Here is an 18883-nt window from a genome sequence, read left to right on the forward strand (position 1 = left end):
GAGCAAATGTGCCTGTAGGAACTGAGATTTTATTTCTGAAAATGGAAGCAGGAGCATAATAAAATGAAACTAACAAAGGCAACAATTATTGGCCATTATATCTAAAGCAATTTTAGAAAACCATAAAGAATAAATAAAATTGACTCTACTGAGATATATTAGGCCAATGAAGACAAAAATCTATTAGAAACAAATGTGAAGAAATGGCATATGTGGCTCAGTTATTTTGGTGGTTAAAGTAATGGACTGAATAAATACTTCTCAATTTTAACACTTGGAACATAGCTACATAAGTTATTTATTATAGGGAATTTGGGATTTTTTGCATCTATAAAATAAGAGAATGATCCAAAAATTAACATTGAATGAAATAGTTCCTGGAGAGTTTTAAATTAATTGATTTCTTTCTTTAGTACCCCCTCCCCCTGACACACACACACACACAAATGACTTTAGTTTTTATAAGAAAAATATTTATAATTTAAAAAGCCACTTTGGTAAAATATGACATGTCTAAAACCCCCAAAAAAATTTCAATGTGTGACTTGTGGTAGGATTAAAATTTATATTGCTTTTATAACATATCATATTCATCTCAGTAGTTCTCAATAGATATCTGCAAAAAAATTCTAATCCAAATACGACAAGTGTTACATTGAAGTGCCGAATTGGTATTTAATATATGATATTTATAGGAAACGATATTATTATTCATTAAGTATGATGTTTAAAGCCAATCACCAAAGTCTGATGTGTAACTAAAATTGCTTTCTTTACATGAAGCTTGCAAAGAAGATTTCACTTTAAATATTATTCCTGCTCAAAAGGGAAGTCTCTAAATAAGACACGGTTTCCTTTTTTAATAAGTGCCAATATTTTGAAGTGGACTTATATATAATTTCTTTCATACATGAAGCTAGTATAAATGAAGAATGTTTCTGATCCCTGGCAACCTTTATTAAACAGTAGTAATAAACTTTGATATACAAACACAAAGGTTCTGGTAGAAGTGCGTTCTATGTCACTAATCCCTCTGGACCACAAGGTAATAAAATCCAGATTGTTCATAGCCAGCCACAGCTCCCCTGATATCTACAACAATAGTACAAGGACCTCCAAACGAAATGAAGACTCTGAAGAATCTAGAACTGGGGGTCTGGTCGAACTTCATCTCAGGTGATGCTATTTTACTGCACAATGGTCACTGAGACTGCTGATTCTCAAGATGCCTGGGTCATCGGGATCAGTAGTAAATTTTCAACAACTGCCTTACGGGTGTAACCAGAGATATGATGTTCAACCAGCAGAAGTGAGGGAATGAATGTCTTAGTGCAATTTTACCTAAGGGTCTTAGAATAAAATGCACTTTCCAGTGCTTATCCGGGCATCTAAATTACAAGGAGCCATTTGCACAATGACTGTCCCCATGTGCAGTGATGAGGCATGGGCCAAATGCTATCTCCCTCATATGAATAAATTTTTTCAGATCTTCATGGCAAGATTGTACATACCATGAGGCTATGAAGATGCTGAGACCATCTTCCTGAGCTTGTTCCTGCCTTAGACTGGAGAACATGAACAAAGAATCTGAAGAAAGTGGGTTCTAATTGCAGTTGCCACTGACTACCTATACCCTCAAGTTTGTCACACCTCTGTGCTTCTGTTTCTCTGTAAATAAAATGTGGATAATTATGCCTATCCATCCTAAGTCCTGGAGTTGAAATGAAGAGCAATGGAAATGATTATTAAAATTGCTTTGATATGTAAACCATATTTATTTTCCATTGAGGAACAAAGGCAATAGGAAAAAAATCATTGTGTAGCCACAAGTTGGCTTGCTTTTGAATGAATACAATAAGTTGAGCCTGTTTCATAAAATGTGGTGCCTTCAAGGCTTTCCACAAAATCTACTTAAGCCTATTGTTAGTCTCAGGCTTTACTGTGGTCAAGAAGCAAACAAAACTCATACTGTGCCACTCAAAAATCCCCTCAGGGTATTTCTCTTTGGAGATGGCTACTTGGCTGAAACCATCCTAGGATATCTTCCTGTCCTCAAGTCCCTTTCCCTATAGCCCTCAGCCCTGCTCAGCTCTGCCCCCTCTTAGACTTTAGACTTTTCTTAGTCCCAAACAGAGCAACACCTTCTCTCCCTCCCAAGTTCCAGATGACTCAGAAGCACTGGAGACCCACACCTTAAGCAACCTAATCAAAGGATGCAAGCTGGTCTTCTCTGAAATTGGATTTTCTTTCCAGCTGACTAGAAAATAAGGTTTTTGGCATATGGTTATAATCAGTTTCAAAGCACCAAGCTGAGAGCCTAATTCTATTGTCTTCTAGTCAGTAGCCAGAAGGCCTTTATTCTTTTGATGATTTGCTGACAGTTCACAGATGAAAAAAGAACATTATTTTTTTTCTTTTGTCATTTCTCTAGCACTTATGTAGTATTACGATGAGCCAGTCACTGCTCTAAGCACTTTTATAAACATTAACTACTCAGCTATTCATCAAGAACAAGCCCAGGAGACAGGCATCATCAATCACCACCATCATCGCTCTGTGGTACTGCAGAACCATTTGAGGCTGACCACCTAGAGTTAGCACAGATGCCACAAGTTAAGGGCATCTTCTCCAACAAGGCTGCCACCACTTCAGATGCCAGTCACACATTTGGGAATCTCTATTCCACCTACACTTGGACCAAGTAGCTACAAATTTTGAGGTTCCCATAACCCCCCTCAGATTAGATAACTCACTAGAACTCACAGTACTCAGGAAAACAGTATACCTGCTATTATTACAGCTGTGTTATAGAGGATACAAATCAGGACCAGCCAAACAAATAGATGCACAGGGCGAGGCTGGGAGGGTCTTGAATGTAGAGCTTTCATGTGCTCCCCCGATGGAGTCAAGGCACATCACCTTCCCAGAATATTGATCTGTCCACCAACCAAGAAGTCCATCAAGCTTGTTGTCAGAGTTTTCATTGGGGTTTCATTATGTAGGCATGACTTACTCTATCATTGGCCATGTGTTTGAACTCAGTTTCCCATCTTCCTACCCTTCTGGTGGTCAGACTGGCTCAATGCCCCCATCTTTTAATCACATCATTGGATTTTCTGTGTGACCACCCCCTCCTTGAGTCATAAATGTGGGTATGATCTAAGAGAATCTATGTTAGCAGACATTTAAGTATGATCCAAGGGGCTTTTGAATAACAAAGACACTTGAGAATTCTAAGGAATTAAGAGACTCCCCCCTCAGGAGATAGCGATAAAGGCCTGGCTAAACACCCATATTTTACACTTGAGGAAAAATGTGGCCAAGAGTTTCATTACGTTACCCAAGCCCCAGAACCAGTAAATGCAGAGCCCAGTAAGGGCAATCTCTCCCAGATTACAGACTGTCTTCTGAAGTTGGCATACTAAACATTCAACCTAAATTGACAATGTGCCGCAGCTAAAGCTGACTGACCATAACAGTGAAACTCAGTTAACAATTTCCTCTTTAAAGCCAAATCAGAACTTTTAGAATCACAAATAAAAAGGTCCTTCTCACAGCAAAAGAAACCATCAAAAAAACAACAAGAAAGCCTATTGCATGGGAGAACATATTTGCCAATGTTATCTCTGATAAGGGTTTAATCTCCAACATTTACAGGGAACTCATACAACTTAACAAAAGGAAGGTAAACAACCCAATCAAAAAATGGGCAATGGACCTAAATAGAGGACATAAGGAAGAGCAAGAGACATATGAAAACATGTTCAAAGTCACTAATCGTCTGAGAGATGCAAATCAAAACGACAATGAGATACCATCAAAAATGAGGTACCATCTCACACGTGTCAAAATGGCTATCATCAACAATCAACAAACAAGTGCTGGCAAGGATGCAGACAAAAGGGAACCCTCGTGCACTGCTGGTGGGAATGCAGACTAGGTGCAGCCACTGTGGAGAACAGTATGGAGTTTCCTCAAAAAACTAAAAATGGAACTCCCATTTGACCCAGTGATCCCACTTCTAGGAATATATCCCAAGAAACTAGAAACACCAATCAGAAAGGATATATGCACCCCTATGTTCATAGCAGCACAATTCACCATAGCTAAGATTTCGAAACAGCCTAAATGCCCATCAGCAGATGAGTGGGTGAGAAAACTGTGGTACATCTACACAATGAAATACTATGCTGCTGTAAAAAGAAAGGATCTCCTACCATTTGCAACAGCATGGATAGAGCTGGAGAGCATTATGTTAAGTGAAATAAGTCAGTCAGAGAAAGATAAATATCACATGATCTCACTCATTTGTGGAATATAAAGAACAACATAAATTGATGAACAAAAACAGATCCAGAGATAGAGAAGCATTGACCAGATGCTCAAACCACAGAGGGAAGGAAGCAGAGGGGAGGGGTTGGGGGAGCAATCAACCAAAGGACTTGTATGCATGCATATAAGCATAACCAATGGACACAGACACCAGAGGGGTTAGGGCATGAATGGGGTGGGGGAGGGCAATATGGGGTTAAGGACACATATGTAATACTTTAATCAATAAAGAAAGAGAAAAAAAGGCCCTTCTCACAGAAACAGTGTAAGGTTGGGTATATTTGTGTGTGTTGACTCAGGTCACTATAGTCTGAATATCAGACAGTGATGTAAAAAGAAGGACAGTGATAGCAAGTACTTTCAGGTATTGTGTTGAGGGTTAAATGGCATTATCCACGTAAACCACTTTGCACAAGTCCTGTCACCTTCTAACTGCACAACAAAAAGCTTTTATTGTTGTTATTATAAATTATCATTACTGTTAATATTAATAAGTGAAAACCCACAATTGTTTAGTAAATTACTCTATTTAGGCATTGTGCAGAATTTTTGTGACTTCCAACTCAAGAACTCCATGAAATAGAAAATTAGAAACAAAAGTTAGCACATATCAGAACTTCCCCGTAATTAAAAACCCTAGGAGAACATTTCCATGTTCAAATACCAAACGGCATATTCAGCAGCAGCTGGTTCCGTAGCAGCACTAACAGTATTTAGGCACTAAAATATATATATCTAAGGACAGAAAAGACAGCACAGTGAGGAGGCACCCAGTCAGAAGGAAAGAAAGAATGCAGTAGGGAACAGCAGTCAAATATGAGAACAGTTGTAAATTTAAAGCAGAGAGAGGAAACCTACAAGCTTTACAAATAGAGACCAGATTGGGAATATTATACTTAGAAAGGATCTTTGGAGTTAAATCTAATGTGATCATTAGAGACATGAACTTGAAAATCAGGCAACAAATAAAGACCATAATAATGTTCACTGGATAGAAGAGAGATTAGAAACATGAAATATGGGATAATCCAATAATGTAGGAATATCCTATTGATTATATATTAAAACAAAGAAAGACATTTACTAATAATGGTGGGACACAGTAGAAGTGATGTTCTTATTCTGGCTAATTAATGGTTTATCACACAAAATAAGGCTTAGAATATGGAATAAGATAACCCATGAAGGTTCTTAGCATAGGGTCTGACACAAAAAATTTACAACAAAGTTAAAAAATACAATCCAGCCCTGGTAGGGTGGCTCTCCTGGTTGAAGCATCAGTTGGTTGTGGGTTCCATTTCCAATCAGGGCACATACCTAGGTTGAGGTTTGAACCCTGGCTGGTGCATGTACTGGAGGCAACTGATTGATGTTTCTCCCTCACATCGATGTTTTTCTCTATATCTAAAGTCAATAAAAACAAATCCTCAGGTGAGGATCAAAAAAACAACAATCCAATCCAATAATGGATATATCTTTGTATTAAGTAGAGGTCAGTGTATTTACATATGGCTTTAGCCTCTGAATTGTCTAGATTAATTTTAAATTAAAAGTGTTTTTGAATGCCAGCAAGATGGAACAGGCTCTGAAATAAGAGTTTTCCTCTTTGAGCTCATGCATTCATTATAACGGCCTTGGGGCATGTCTGTAGGCAGCATCTTTTCAAATTCCCAGGAAGAGAAATGGAGTCATGATAATTCTGGGCCTCCCGCTACTTTTATGAAGTGGAATGAATTGTCTGAATCTGGCAAGAGTGGCTCCTCAGCCCCTGTCTCCTTCTTCTTGCAGCAAGCCTTCCTGCAGAGAGCACAGCTCTTCCTCCTCCTCCGCACTGTTACCTGGTCTGGGAGCCCCTCCCTTGGGAGGCCTGCTCTGGTTTCTAAGTGCCTTGTTGATAGAGCTGCCCAACAATGGAATATACTCACAAACCCTTTCAGCTGCCACATTTAGCTATGTCCTCCCATGTGCTCTCTATCATGGAGCAGGTGTGATTTGGACTCCATTTTTCTCTTTGATTATTTCTCCAATTGTCCAGAAACTAGATAGTGCTATTTATTCAAAGTCCCCTCGAATGTCCCAAATACGTATTAGACATAATCGCCACCGGCAGAAAAGAAACATGTTTATACCAGGAGGCAACTTCCTCAAGGTCTCACTGGCTGTACACAGCAGATTTTGCTTTCAACCTGAATTATATTTTATCTTTTTTGCTTTATGTGTTTATTTCTTTTGTTGAGATATAATTCACAGAGCACAAAATACATGCTTTTAAAGTGTACACTTCTCTGCTTTTTATATTCACAGGTTTGTGTAACCACCTACTTCCAGAACATTTCCATCATTTTCAAAGACTCACATCCATTCAGAGACACTCCTCTTTACCCCTTCTGCCCACTCCTGGAAAACACTCATATGCTTTCTGTTTGCATGGATTTGATAATTCTGGACATTTCATATCAATGGAATCATATCAGATATGGACTTTTGTTTCTCACTTTGTCCATTCAGCATGATGTTTTTAAGGTATATCCCCCTTGCAGCATGTGTTAGTATTTAGGAGATATTTTAGACAACAAAAAAATCATTGGTTTTATACTTTAGAGAGAAAAAAATGAATATTTATATTTCCTACCTTAGGAAATCTAGCCATTATGATAGTCATTGGAAACCTTACATACCCGTTTAGCTAAAAAAAAAAAAAAAATCACATGGAGTGTGTTTAAAATATTATCTCTGATCTCATGGTGACAAATATATCTAATTACTGAAATAGTGATGTTTTACAAAATCAGAGCATATTCATAAGAGTAGGCTAAACTCGTGATTGTCACCATGTATCTTTTGATAAATATATTAGCATGTAGCTTCAATTTTCTAGCTTTCAGTTGAGAGATAGGCTTAATATTTACTTTAAAATGAATGACTGGTGATTAGCGGGGAAGACAAATGAGGATAATTAAGTCAGCAGAGAACCAGGTCTACAGCTTTCTCCTGTATAAAGAAGGCACTTACAGCTTACTGGAAAGGGCTGGCAGGTCATGAAGGATCTCTTCATAGGGTTCCTCTTGTGCTAAGGTAGGCGCAGATAAAGGCTCTTCCATTTTTTCTTCCCAGGCAATTTCGGCTTTCAGCAGCATTTCCTCAATAAACTCAGATGCAGCGATATCTACACGAACCAATAAGAAAATCAGAAAAAGTGGATGGTGAAACCACAGAAAACTATTTACTTTCAATAGTTCTGAAAACGCTAAAATTTATCAGCACATGTAACAAAAATAAAAACATTAAAAGTTTATGCCAGGAACAAAATTGCAGTGCTGCCATTTAAAAATACTGTCTTTTTCACTTTAGTAACATATTTAATTATAACTGAAATGAAACATATATAAAAATAATTTCACCAAGAGGAGATGTGTAAAATGTAAATCATTGAGAAGCTGAGCTTGAGAGAACTTAATGTCATTTTATTGTCAGGAAATTCTTCCTTCATCTTGGTGAATATGAAGCAAAATGATAAAAAATATTATACATTCAGAATGACTGGGCTATTATAAAACATGTAGGAAGCATTCTAAAACATTTTACTAAATGGGTAGATGTACAAATAAATAGCTATGTATTAAAATAGTGTGTCTAGCCTCTCTATCTGAAATATGAATTACTATAGTTCCTTATAAATTACACATTAACAGTGACATCTGAACATATCTGGACAGCAATAAAGATGAGAATTAATCAACTTATACTTATTAACAAATTATACTGGAAATCAATAAATCCTGAGAAAAATTCACATTAATAACAACCAGGAACCTAATGGAGTCATCTGCTCCTTTCAACCCTCGTAACTAAACTGCATGACTATCTTTGTCTATAAACTTGACTTATGTGGTTTTATGGGCTGGAACCAGTAATTCACCTACCACAGGAAGGTACTTACACCAGGATTTTATCATCATTTACTTTAGGTTAAATCATAATCACATAATGAGTAGGAGGCTGCTCAGCTTCTTTACCTAGGGAGATTTTTTCTGCCTCACCTAACAGCTATGCCCCAAATTGCTTTTATTTCCCTACATAATTTTTATGTGTCCATTCCAAGTTTAAGAAACACAAAACAGCAAGAACCTAATATGGCACTGTGATAATTTTCATTTGCTCAGTCAAAATATGTGTCAAGTTCACTTCTCTCTGCACTATTGTTTTATCTGGTTCATTCTTCTTGTTCTTGGATAAGATGCTGGGATATCCTGCATTTACTCTTAACCTCTCACTGCATTATTGGTCTTTGTCCCGTGTGTGTGAGAGAAATATTTTCATTCAATCAATAAATGTTAATTGAGGATCTACTATGATCACATCATTGTGTCTCTCATGACCAACATGGCATAGAAAAGGGGTTACATTGATGGTAGACATGGCATGACCAACGGGGACAAAATTGTCTGAGTCACCACACACTATGCTGGAGGTGGTCAGGCTGAGTGTAGACCAGGAATTTAGTCATTCCCTGGGGCTCCAGAACTGTCCATTACCTTGGATGTCTGTTTGGCACAGTTGACACTAGACCTAAAAGGTAAAAGTGTGACAGATGGAAGCCTATGCTGTCAAGGGTCAATCATATTTATTCCCTTCTCTGGGCAAGAAGCTAAGGATATGAACTTGAAATTGTGATCTGTTAGAACTAGACTAGAGTTAACAGAAGGTGTGATATATTTCAAAATAAATATATTTATTAAAAAATAGAAGAAAACTATTAATTCATATTTATTAGACATACTTTTTTGTTGTTCATGTTAAAATTACTACACTAGCATTAATATTAGCCTGTTGTAACATTTGAGACTGTCAAGCTATCATAGTTCTGTTTGTTAAATCATCAGTTTATTTTAGCAAAGATGAAAAAACACTCAATAATAATACTTAATTCCAATAATGTAAGAAATTGAGAAAATCCCTCATTTTGCCCTAAACTAGATGTTTATCAATTAATCACACTCCCTCTTATAAATATATCAAATAATAAATTTGAGGCTAGTAGTTATAGCAACAAGAAGAATAAGTAAATATAAGTTATTCTGATCAATTACTACCATCAAAATTTTTATATTATTTTGTTCCTTCTACTAGACTTTTCTCTTTGTTGCTTAGAATTATTTTTTAAAATATGTTTTTATTGATTTCAGAGAGAGAGAAAGAGAGAGACAGAGAGATAAAAACAAAAATGATGAGAGAATATCATCAACTGGCTGCCTCTTGCATGCCCCCTACTGGGAATTCAGCCCAAAACCTGGGCATGTGCCCTAACTGGGAATTGAACTGTGACTTCCTGGTTCATGGGTGGACACTCAACAAATGAGCCACACTGGTCAGGATATAATTCTTTTTTTAACATACCAAAGTAATTTATGAGTAGTAGCAATGTTGTCAAATTTTCTAAAAGCTAAAAAATGAATGTTACATCAATTTTTAAACTACATATATGAACATATAAGAGAACACTAGTAAAAAGAACTGTAGCTCTGGCTGGGTAGCTCAATTGGTTAGAGTGTCATCCCGATATGCCAAGGTTGCAGGGTCAATTCCTGGTCAGGGCACATACAAGAATCAATCAGTGAATGCATAAATAAGTGGGAAAACAAATCAATGTTTCTCTCTCCTTCTCTTTCTCTCCCTCCCTTCCTCTTTCTCTTCTTTCCTCTCTCTCTCTAAAAAAAAAATCAAAAAATACTATTTGACAACTTTAGAAATTTTCAAAAATATATTTTTAAAAAATAAGTAACATTAAACTAAGTTTTTTAAACTTTTAAATTATCTTTAGCATATTAGTCTCTATTTCTAGCAGTATAATCATCTGTGCAGAAAAAATACTGTTATGATACTATTTAAAAATACCCTAAAGAACAAGCATTTATTAGGTCTGACGAGAAACTAGTTAACACAAAAGCAAAAAAAAATCTTTTAAAGTAATGATACTGCAGGAATCACCGCCCTGGAAGTTTAAGCCTGAAAAGCAAGTTGTAAAGGAAGGACACAGTAACCCATTAACATAACTGCTCTCTAATGTCCCCTTGTCCTAGATCAGGGCATCTGAATCGTGAATCATATTAAACTGGGCTGGTTTTCACAGAGCTTCTCAGGGAGGCTGACTCTCATTTCCTAGCTACGCTCATGATGAACAACTTACATACGACAGGAAGGAAACAGTGACTGCTCAGTGGTCCCAGGACGCTCATAACCTACCTGAGGCCTTCTCTTCATTGCAGTTCAGAAGGTTTGGATTTGCCTGATGCATCAAAAGAAGTTTCACCAGGTTTGTCTGAAACATTAGAGATGATTGAAATAGGAAACATCATGCTGGATACTGAAGACTCATCAGTAAATAATACACATTCATGGCCTCAAGGGGCACATAAGGTTGGAGAAATGAGAATGCATTAGCATAACATCACAGTGTAGTCCTGCAAAGTTAGGTCAGATTTGACCATTTAACATTTTCAAGAACAGCAAAGAACATGTAAAGGATGTGCATGATGGCATACTACAGAATCTGAAAGAAGTTCACTATGGCTTCATCCTCTAACCTGGTGGGAGAAGGCAGGAGAACTAGAGCTGGAGAGTTAAGCAGAAGCCCAGGCACACAGGGCTCATAAATTATTTTATGGCATGGGCATTTCATATCGACAGCAACGGAAAGAATGCTGAGTTGAAATAGTTTGATTATTTTTGTACTTAGAATGGCGTGGGGGAGGGGCAGGGAGCTCTGTTAGGAGGTTGGCAGGATAATCCTGATGTAGAGATGCTGAAGCACTGGATGAGGGTGAAGGCAGCGAGGACACACATGATTGTAGCTCAAATCCATTTACTATGTAAGAGTTTGGGGGCTCAGTGGTTTAATAGGTATGGGCGAGGAGAGGAAAAATAAGAAAAGAATAATGCCCAGTAAATGATGAAATAGAAAAGAAGGCAACAGATTGGAAATGGGAAAAAGAAGATGATCATTCTCTTTGTACACAAGTTGAGTTTGAAGGCAGGTTGACGGGGATTACTCTCTGGGCAGTGGTCCTCTTGAGTCTGGAACTTGGGAGAGAAATGAGAGGAGAGGAGGCTTTGGGAGACATGAACATGCAGAGTCTTTGAAGCTGTAGGAGGAAGACTTCTAAAGACATAAATATTGGGAAGGGAGAGAACCTAGGACAGAACACTGAGCTTTTCAATACCGTGTGCTCAGAGGGGCAGGAGGAAATCCAGACAGTGTTGTTTTTTCCAAAGCAAAGAAGAAATATCTGAAGAAAAAAATCTAAGTATATCTCAATTCTTACGTACTTAGGTAAAAATGTATTTGAGAATACAAATGACTCCTTTGAACATTAAGATATAAGAGTTGTGTGATATAAAGCACTTTTGAAGAGATTTAGATTTCATCATTTCACAATTACTTTCTTATCTTTTACTGTACTATTTCCAATGCTATTAACAATACTAAAATATGTACAAGGCTAGAATCAAATTTTATCTTCTGTACAACTCTTTTTTTAAAAAATATGTTTTTATTGATATTTTACAGAGAGGAAGAGAAAGGGATAAAGAGTTAGAAACATCGATGAGAGAGAAACATCGACCAGCTGCCTCCTGCACACCTCCTTTTGGGGATGTGCCCGCAACCAAAGTACATGCCCTTGACCAGAATCGAACCTGGGACCTTTCAGTCCGCAGGCCGACGCTCTATCCACTGAGCCAAACCAGTTAGGGTATGTACAACTTTTGAAAGAACTGTTGCTCACATAACTTGTTCAGTTCTCAGTTTTAGAGAACAGGTATTTCTTTGTTCTCAATGAAAAAGTTTATGTACAAAGGGAAGTTTTAAAATATATATGCCATCTAAGTATAAATGACAGTAATAAATACTATAAATACTGTTATAAATTATAAACTACCTTCTCCATAAAGGTATTCATATTTATAAGATATTTATAAAAAACTGAAATTGCTGTGAATGACTCTAAAAATGCCTTGAGTCTTTCTAAAATGTTAACATTTATCACATTTTTTTCTCAACTGAGATGCATTTATTTATACTAAATGTCTTTGGAGAGTTACAAATCTCCCATGCATACAAATTGATAATTCAAATAAAACCTGTTCCTAAAATATTGTTTCCAAAATGAATATTAAGTGGTAGTGTAAAGAATTTTTTAAATAATTCTAGATATCATATGGTATATTCTTGACAAAAAATAAAGATACAATTTACTCAAAATCTTCTATTAACATAAATCTCTTAGTTATTCCTTGATTTTAGTTTGAATTGAGGAAGAATATTTTTGTTCTGGTGTCATATATCCTAAGGTTAAATCCTCACTCTAATACTCAGCAGAACTTTGTTTTTAGTTCCTGGTTGATTGAGTTGTCCATTTAATTTCTCCAGTTACTCTGCTGGCTACAGGATGGCTCAGTGGGCCACACAAATCACATCTCTGCTGTTCTGGAGCTTACATTCAGGTGAAGAACCCATCCTAGTAGGTTTAATGGAGCAAAACTGAAAAGACATATATAATCTTCAGATCCTAACCTTTGTACTAAAATATATAAGGACTTATAAAATACAGAATTAATGGTTACTCATTTTCTACAGAAGCAGAAGATAAAGGTGAAATTGTTTTAAAAATCTGACTCATTTGCACACTGTAAATGGCCATTGCTAGAAAACATTATGTTCAACATCTCTCTGTACAAATCTAGCAGCTGGATCAATTGACTAGGACATATGCTCTTTGATACTTCGGTGATGCATTTGCCTTCTTTATTCTCAACAGTCTTCTGAGCTATGTAACAATTCCCCTGTAAACAGATGTGTTGATGGTTGTCACTAATTGAAGACCCTGGGGCTCTGTGGAAGAAGGACTATTAAGGCTTATTAGGTTCATACAGCCAGCGAGTGGTGGCTGGTACTCAGAGCCAGTGAGGGGGCTATGGAAGCTCTCCAAACAAGCTGGCTTAATCATTTCATTGGGCAGATTAAAATATAGGTGTGTTTGTGTGGTGGGGAGAGTCTGGAACATAGAAGTATAGGAGACCTAAAAAAAAGTGAGGAATAATGGTTTCTACAAGTTGGGGAAGAATATTTTGCAGCTGGGTTAAAAAAAAATAAAGCTATTGGAAAGTTTCTTAAGTCACTTAATGTTAATAAATGACGAGTGTTGGAAATGTAGCTGGCACACTGGAGAAGTAAGTAATAAGAACATCAATCTTAATTACTCTGCATCTCCCAAAGCAAATGCACCTTTTGAATCGTATTTTCCATGTAATTTCAATACCATGTTTCTCTAGGCTGAAAACATAGATTGAGAAACCCCAAACTTCAGAGAAAATCTTAACTATTTGTGAATGCACAGATGGACCTAGAGAGGGTATTATGCTATGTAAAATAAATTAAAATAAATCAGTCAGAGAAAGATAAATACCATATGATTTCACTTATATGTAAAATCTAAAGAACAATATAAATGAACAAACAAAACAGAAACAGACTCATAGACACAGACATCTGATTCCCAGATGAGAGGGGAGTTGGGAGCTGGGTGAAAGAGGTGAAGGGATTGGGAGGATAGATTGGGACGATAAAATAGTCACGGGGATGTAAGATACAGCATAGGAAATATAGTCAATAGTACTGTAACAACTATGTATGGTGCCTGTTGGGTACGGGAAATAACAGGGGAAACATTTTGTAAAGGATATATCTGTCTAACCACTGTGCTGTACACTGAAACTAATACAAAATAATATTGAATGTAAACTGTAATCTATAATAATAAAAGCTTAATATGCTAATTAGACCGGACGACCTTCCGGACAAAGCCAGGGCTGCTAGGAAAGCATGGGTCCCGAGTGCCTGCCAGTGGTAGGAGGGAAGCCCAAGTCCCGGGTTCCAGAGGAAGACCCAAGTCCTGGGTGCCAGAGGGAAGCCAGTGCCAGCAGCCGGGGAAAGGAAGGCCTACTCTTGCACAAATTTCATGCATCGGGCCTCTAGTTGAAAAATAAGAGAAAACCCAAAGTTTGGAAGTTTTTCTAATGTGATAGGTAAATGGGATGAGAGTACTGATATCCACCAATTCTCTCTGCCTGTTTAATCACTGATTCTTCTACCTTATGACTTTTGTGTGGCAGGAAACTTCAGGAAGCTTTAAGAAGGAAGTAGCAAGTGAACTCGGCTTAAGTTCCTTATATCACTGAGGCTTGGCAGGTATCACATCTGGCATATATTTTAATCATTAAATTATGTTTTTATGGTTAAACATAACAGAGTAAAATAACATTTTTTAAAAATCTACTTTCATCACTAAAACCAGTTGAAAGTATTTTTACTATAAAGCTAACCTGTTTTATTAGTTTAATATATTCCTTTATCTTTTGTCATGGATACATACAACATGTCTCTCTCTCTCCAAGACACATTCTATCTGACTGTGATTTTGCTCCTTCTTCAGAATATAAGGGTGCCTGGTAACCATTAATTTGTGCATTAGTGTCTTCAGATGTATTAGCTATAGCAAAAAGTCAATTCAGAGAAAGAATTTCTACCCATCCCTCATTCATTAAAATGAAATATAATTTATGGAGAAAAATAAAATACAAAATGTAATTTAACTTTACATCTACTAATTGTAGAAAACAAACAGAATTATTACAGTCTCATGAAACAGTAAACTTATAAGAACTATATAATATTAAGAAAACTGTGTTAAGTCTATATTATAAGGGATATTTATGTTTTTTATCATTTCTTGAATTATTTTGAATAGAATATGCAGTATGCTAGTATGCCAAGTCCTAAGGAATATATGTTATTATTTGTCCTTTTAAAAGTAAATGTTTTTTTATTCATAAAACATTTGTTTAGTAAGACCATACCATTAGAATTCAGATTACATAATAATTAGTACATAATTTGAAATAAAATTAATATGAAAGGATGCATTGATTATAAAATAATTTATAAAATAGCTCAGGAACTCACTTACCTGGCCATACTTTGCTGCCAAGTGAAGGGGAGTCCAGTACTGATTATCCACTGCATTGAGGTCTCCCCCATTTTCCAAGAGGAGAGACACTACCTCCTTGTAGCCACTGGCGCATGCCATATGTAACTGCAATAAAGAGATATTTTGTTATTTATCTTTAAGAAGCAGCAACATCATAATTTATTCAGTGGTTTAAAGAGAGCAATTTAATAAAGTATTAAACCTAAAATACAGAGACCTTGATAAAAGAAACATATATACTTTGATTTATTTGGTACAAGTGAATGTCACCATTGTTTGAAAAAGGCTTATGGGTTAATTATATATTGTTTTCCTTCTGACTCTGACAAGGTACAGTTTTTCATGTAATTCCTATTTTCCTCTCTAATGTGCCTTTCTACTATAATATGAATACTTTTAAATATGAAATATAATAATTCAATACTTTATCACTACTTGTCCAGAAGTCACACATGTACTGACTAGCTCTAAAGTTCTAGCACTGCATTTGGTGTTTTAGGAAAGAGATTGAAAGATACAAATGACAACAGAAAGCGTGATCCTGTGATGCTTTTATACACATAAAAGGGACAGGAACTGGAGAGGATGAATGAATCCTGACAAGCTTTAAAATGATTGTGCAGCTACCATTTTGACATTCTCCCAGCTTGGTTTCTCAATGCAACCTGAAGTTCAGAAATGAGGCCTCAGGAACTATAGTGATGAGCTCAGGGTTCGGAGAACCTTTCAAATTTTTCAGATGTGGTGATTCCTGTTTCTGAGGCATAGTCTTTCTTTCTAAGTAAACTGTCATCCAACCCAATTTCAATTAGGTTATTAAGTAACTACATGATTTATTTTACAGTTAAAACAATTAAGAAGGGAAAATTAGCAGAAGAAATTATACTTTCATATCACATTAATATTATAGCAAATATCTCCAAATATCACCCATGTCCAACTCTACTGTAAAATCATGGTAATCATTAGATCTGTTACTTAGTGTATTAATTAATAAAGAATCATAAACATTACATATAACAAATTTAATTTCAATATTATGATTACTATATTTCAACATAATTGGCTTTCTATGTAATTCTATGCACCATTTTGTATTGCATAAAACTATTACATTGGCAAGGGACTCATGAGCTACACCATATGATTAAAGGGGAGTATGGCATTAAAAAGATCAATGAGCCTGGACTTTATTCAAGTTGTGAGTTTTAAATATTACCTGGGTCTGGACAATCTAATCTCTAAATTGAGGCTATGTTTGATGACATAAAGTAACCATAAAAGCTGTGTTCCCTAAAAATGACCAGAAAAATCACACATTGGCTATTTATTGTCCTCGTCTAGAAGTACGGGATGAACCAACACTTCCGATATCACAAAGAGAAACAAAAACAAGACTGCTTAGTATTTACATCTCATGAATAATTGTTTTCCAACAGTGCATATGTATCAAGGCCAGATGTAATATATCAAATTCTATAATAAAACAGTGAAGAACCAGCCAAGATCTTTGTGGTATATATATGCTAATTATTACAGTAGTATCTTCCAAGAGCATATATACACTCAAACTCAGGAACTAATTTTCATATGCTCTATAACATGGCTTTTTTGGACTGTGTTCTTTTCTAAGGCTTCTGTTTTCTTTTCAGAAGAATATTAATGTAAACTAAGAAATCTTTTTAAAACAGCTGTAATATATTTGGTTATTTTAGTGTGTATCCTAAAAAAGGAAGAAAAGACAACATCAAACCCATCTTACTAGAAGTTTATTCCATTGAGCCTTTTGTTGATAATTGCATCTCTTTTTGCACAGCAATTTAACAGTGTGGAAAATTATACCTAATTTTGAACCACAATTGACACTCCAACTCAGGATATAGAAATCAGTCTAAGGACAAAAGTGTCTTATGTTATCACCAACAATAGACAGGAAAGCACAAAATACATGTGCCTTACAGAAAGGCAACTCCAGCGATGACAGTCATTAACATAACAGACTAAACAATTTAGACCTAAGAATCAAATGTAACTGTCACTTGCTAAATACTCTGGTCTCCAAGGGACAACTGTCTAGCTTTCCATTCATTGCTATTTTCATTGTAAAAAGCTCAAAGAAGATCACCAGAAGATTGTTATTACAGAAAAATTATTAGCAACATTTATGGGAATGTCAAAATTGAAGATAGTTTAAAATGAGAGTGATCTATTACTCTATATTGATTATTTCAATAGCTTTCCTACTTAATGGCAGGTCCTTTTATTCAACAGTGTTTGAAGCATAATACATTAGTGTCATTTAACAATGATTTTTCAAAATGTATGTAAAGTTGTAAGATCTCTGTCAAACAAAGAAACAAAGTCTCTATTGGGTTTCTACAATGTGTTAGGCACTAGTGTATTGCATGTGTTAATTGAACTATTAATTAAATAGCCCACTGTAAACTGGATTTTGACCCAACCACTGCACTGAAACTACCCTAGATGAGAAGACCAATGACTTCCATGTTACCAAGTCCAATAGCCAATTTGTCATCTCCATTTACTTGACCCTTTCAGCAGTATTTAATAGTCTATCTTGTCCTTGTTTTCATCATAATTTCTTCACTTGGTTCCCAGGACACCTCATTCTCTTGGTTTCCCCCCTACTTTGGGAGGTGTTCTTTCTCATCTCATTTCTGGATCTTCCTCTTTTGCCTAAGCCCCAAGGCATAGTCCCAAATCCTCTTTCCTGCTATATCAATTCATGATTTCATTCGGGTCAGGAGTTCTCAAGATCACATATATGCTAATGTTCCCCAAATTGTTTCTTTAGTCCAGACATTTCATGAATCTCAGACTGCAATATCCAACTCCAAACTCAACATCTCCATGAAGATGGCTAAGAGGCACTTCTAACTTTATATTTCCAGAACTGATTCTGATCTTTCCTGCTCTAAGCTCCATCTTCAGCCTTCTCTATCTCATTCGATGCCAACTTCATCACTCGAGTTGTTCAAGCAAAAAATACTTGGAGTCATTTTGAAGTCTTTTCTTTCTCTCACACCACATTTCCATCAGGAAATTCATGGAACTTCTTTTAATGTTGACTGAAATTAGCTACTTCTCATCACCTCAACTTCTACCACCTTTGGCTGAGCCACACCATTGCTTTCCTAAATCACTGGAAAGGGCTCCTAATTGAACTCTCAGCTTCACCCTTGCCATTATACAGTCCATCCTTAACACAGCACTCAGTGAGTGATCTTTTCAGAACTGAAGTAAAATCGCACTCTGCCTCTCTTCAGAACTCTCCAATGTGTCCCCATCTCACTCAGAGTAACTGCCACTGTCCTCACATAGGCCCACAATATGTGTGATCTGACCCTAGTTACTTCTCTTCACTCCTTTTCTCTGCTAAGCCAAACTTACCACCTTGTTGTGTAACAATCACACCACACCTGGTCCTGCCTCAGGGTCATTGCACTTACCGGTGTTCAGCTTGAAATCGCCTGTGTTCAACCTCA

General features: G+C 36.3%; 1 protein-coding gene across 2 annotated transcripts in view; it reads right to left on the reverse strand.

Moving 5' to 3' along the window:
* Positions 1-18883, reverse strand: part of MYO16 (myosin XVI) — a 533335-nt gene that overhangs the window by 326441 nt on the left and 188011 nt on the right. For both annotated transcript variants that reach the window (XM_070408604.1, XM_070408603.1), the window contains exons 7-9: positions 15357-15482; positions 10576-10651; positions 7345-7498 (exon numbers count right to left, since the gene is read on the reverse strand). In XM_070408604.1, coding sequence (XP_070264705.1) covers positions 7345-7498; positions 10576-10651; positions 15357-15482 — 356 coding nt within the window. The remainder of the gene's footprint in view (positions 1-7344; positions 7499-10575; positions 10652-15356; positions 15483-18883) is intronic.

Source organism: Myotis yumanensis, unplaced genomic scaffold (genome assembly GCF_028538775.1).
Source record: "Myotis yumanensis isolate MYYU_CA2020_CCGP unplaced genomic scaffold, mMyoYum1.0.hap1 SCAF_3, whole genome shotgun sequence".
Lineage (NCBI taxonomy): Eukaryota > Metazoa > Chordata > Mammalia > Chiroptera > Vespertilionidae > Myotis > Myotis yumanensis.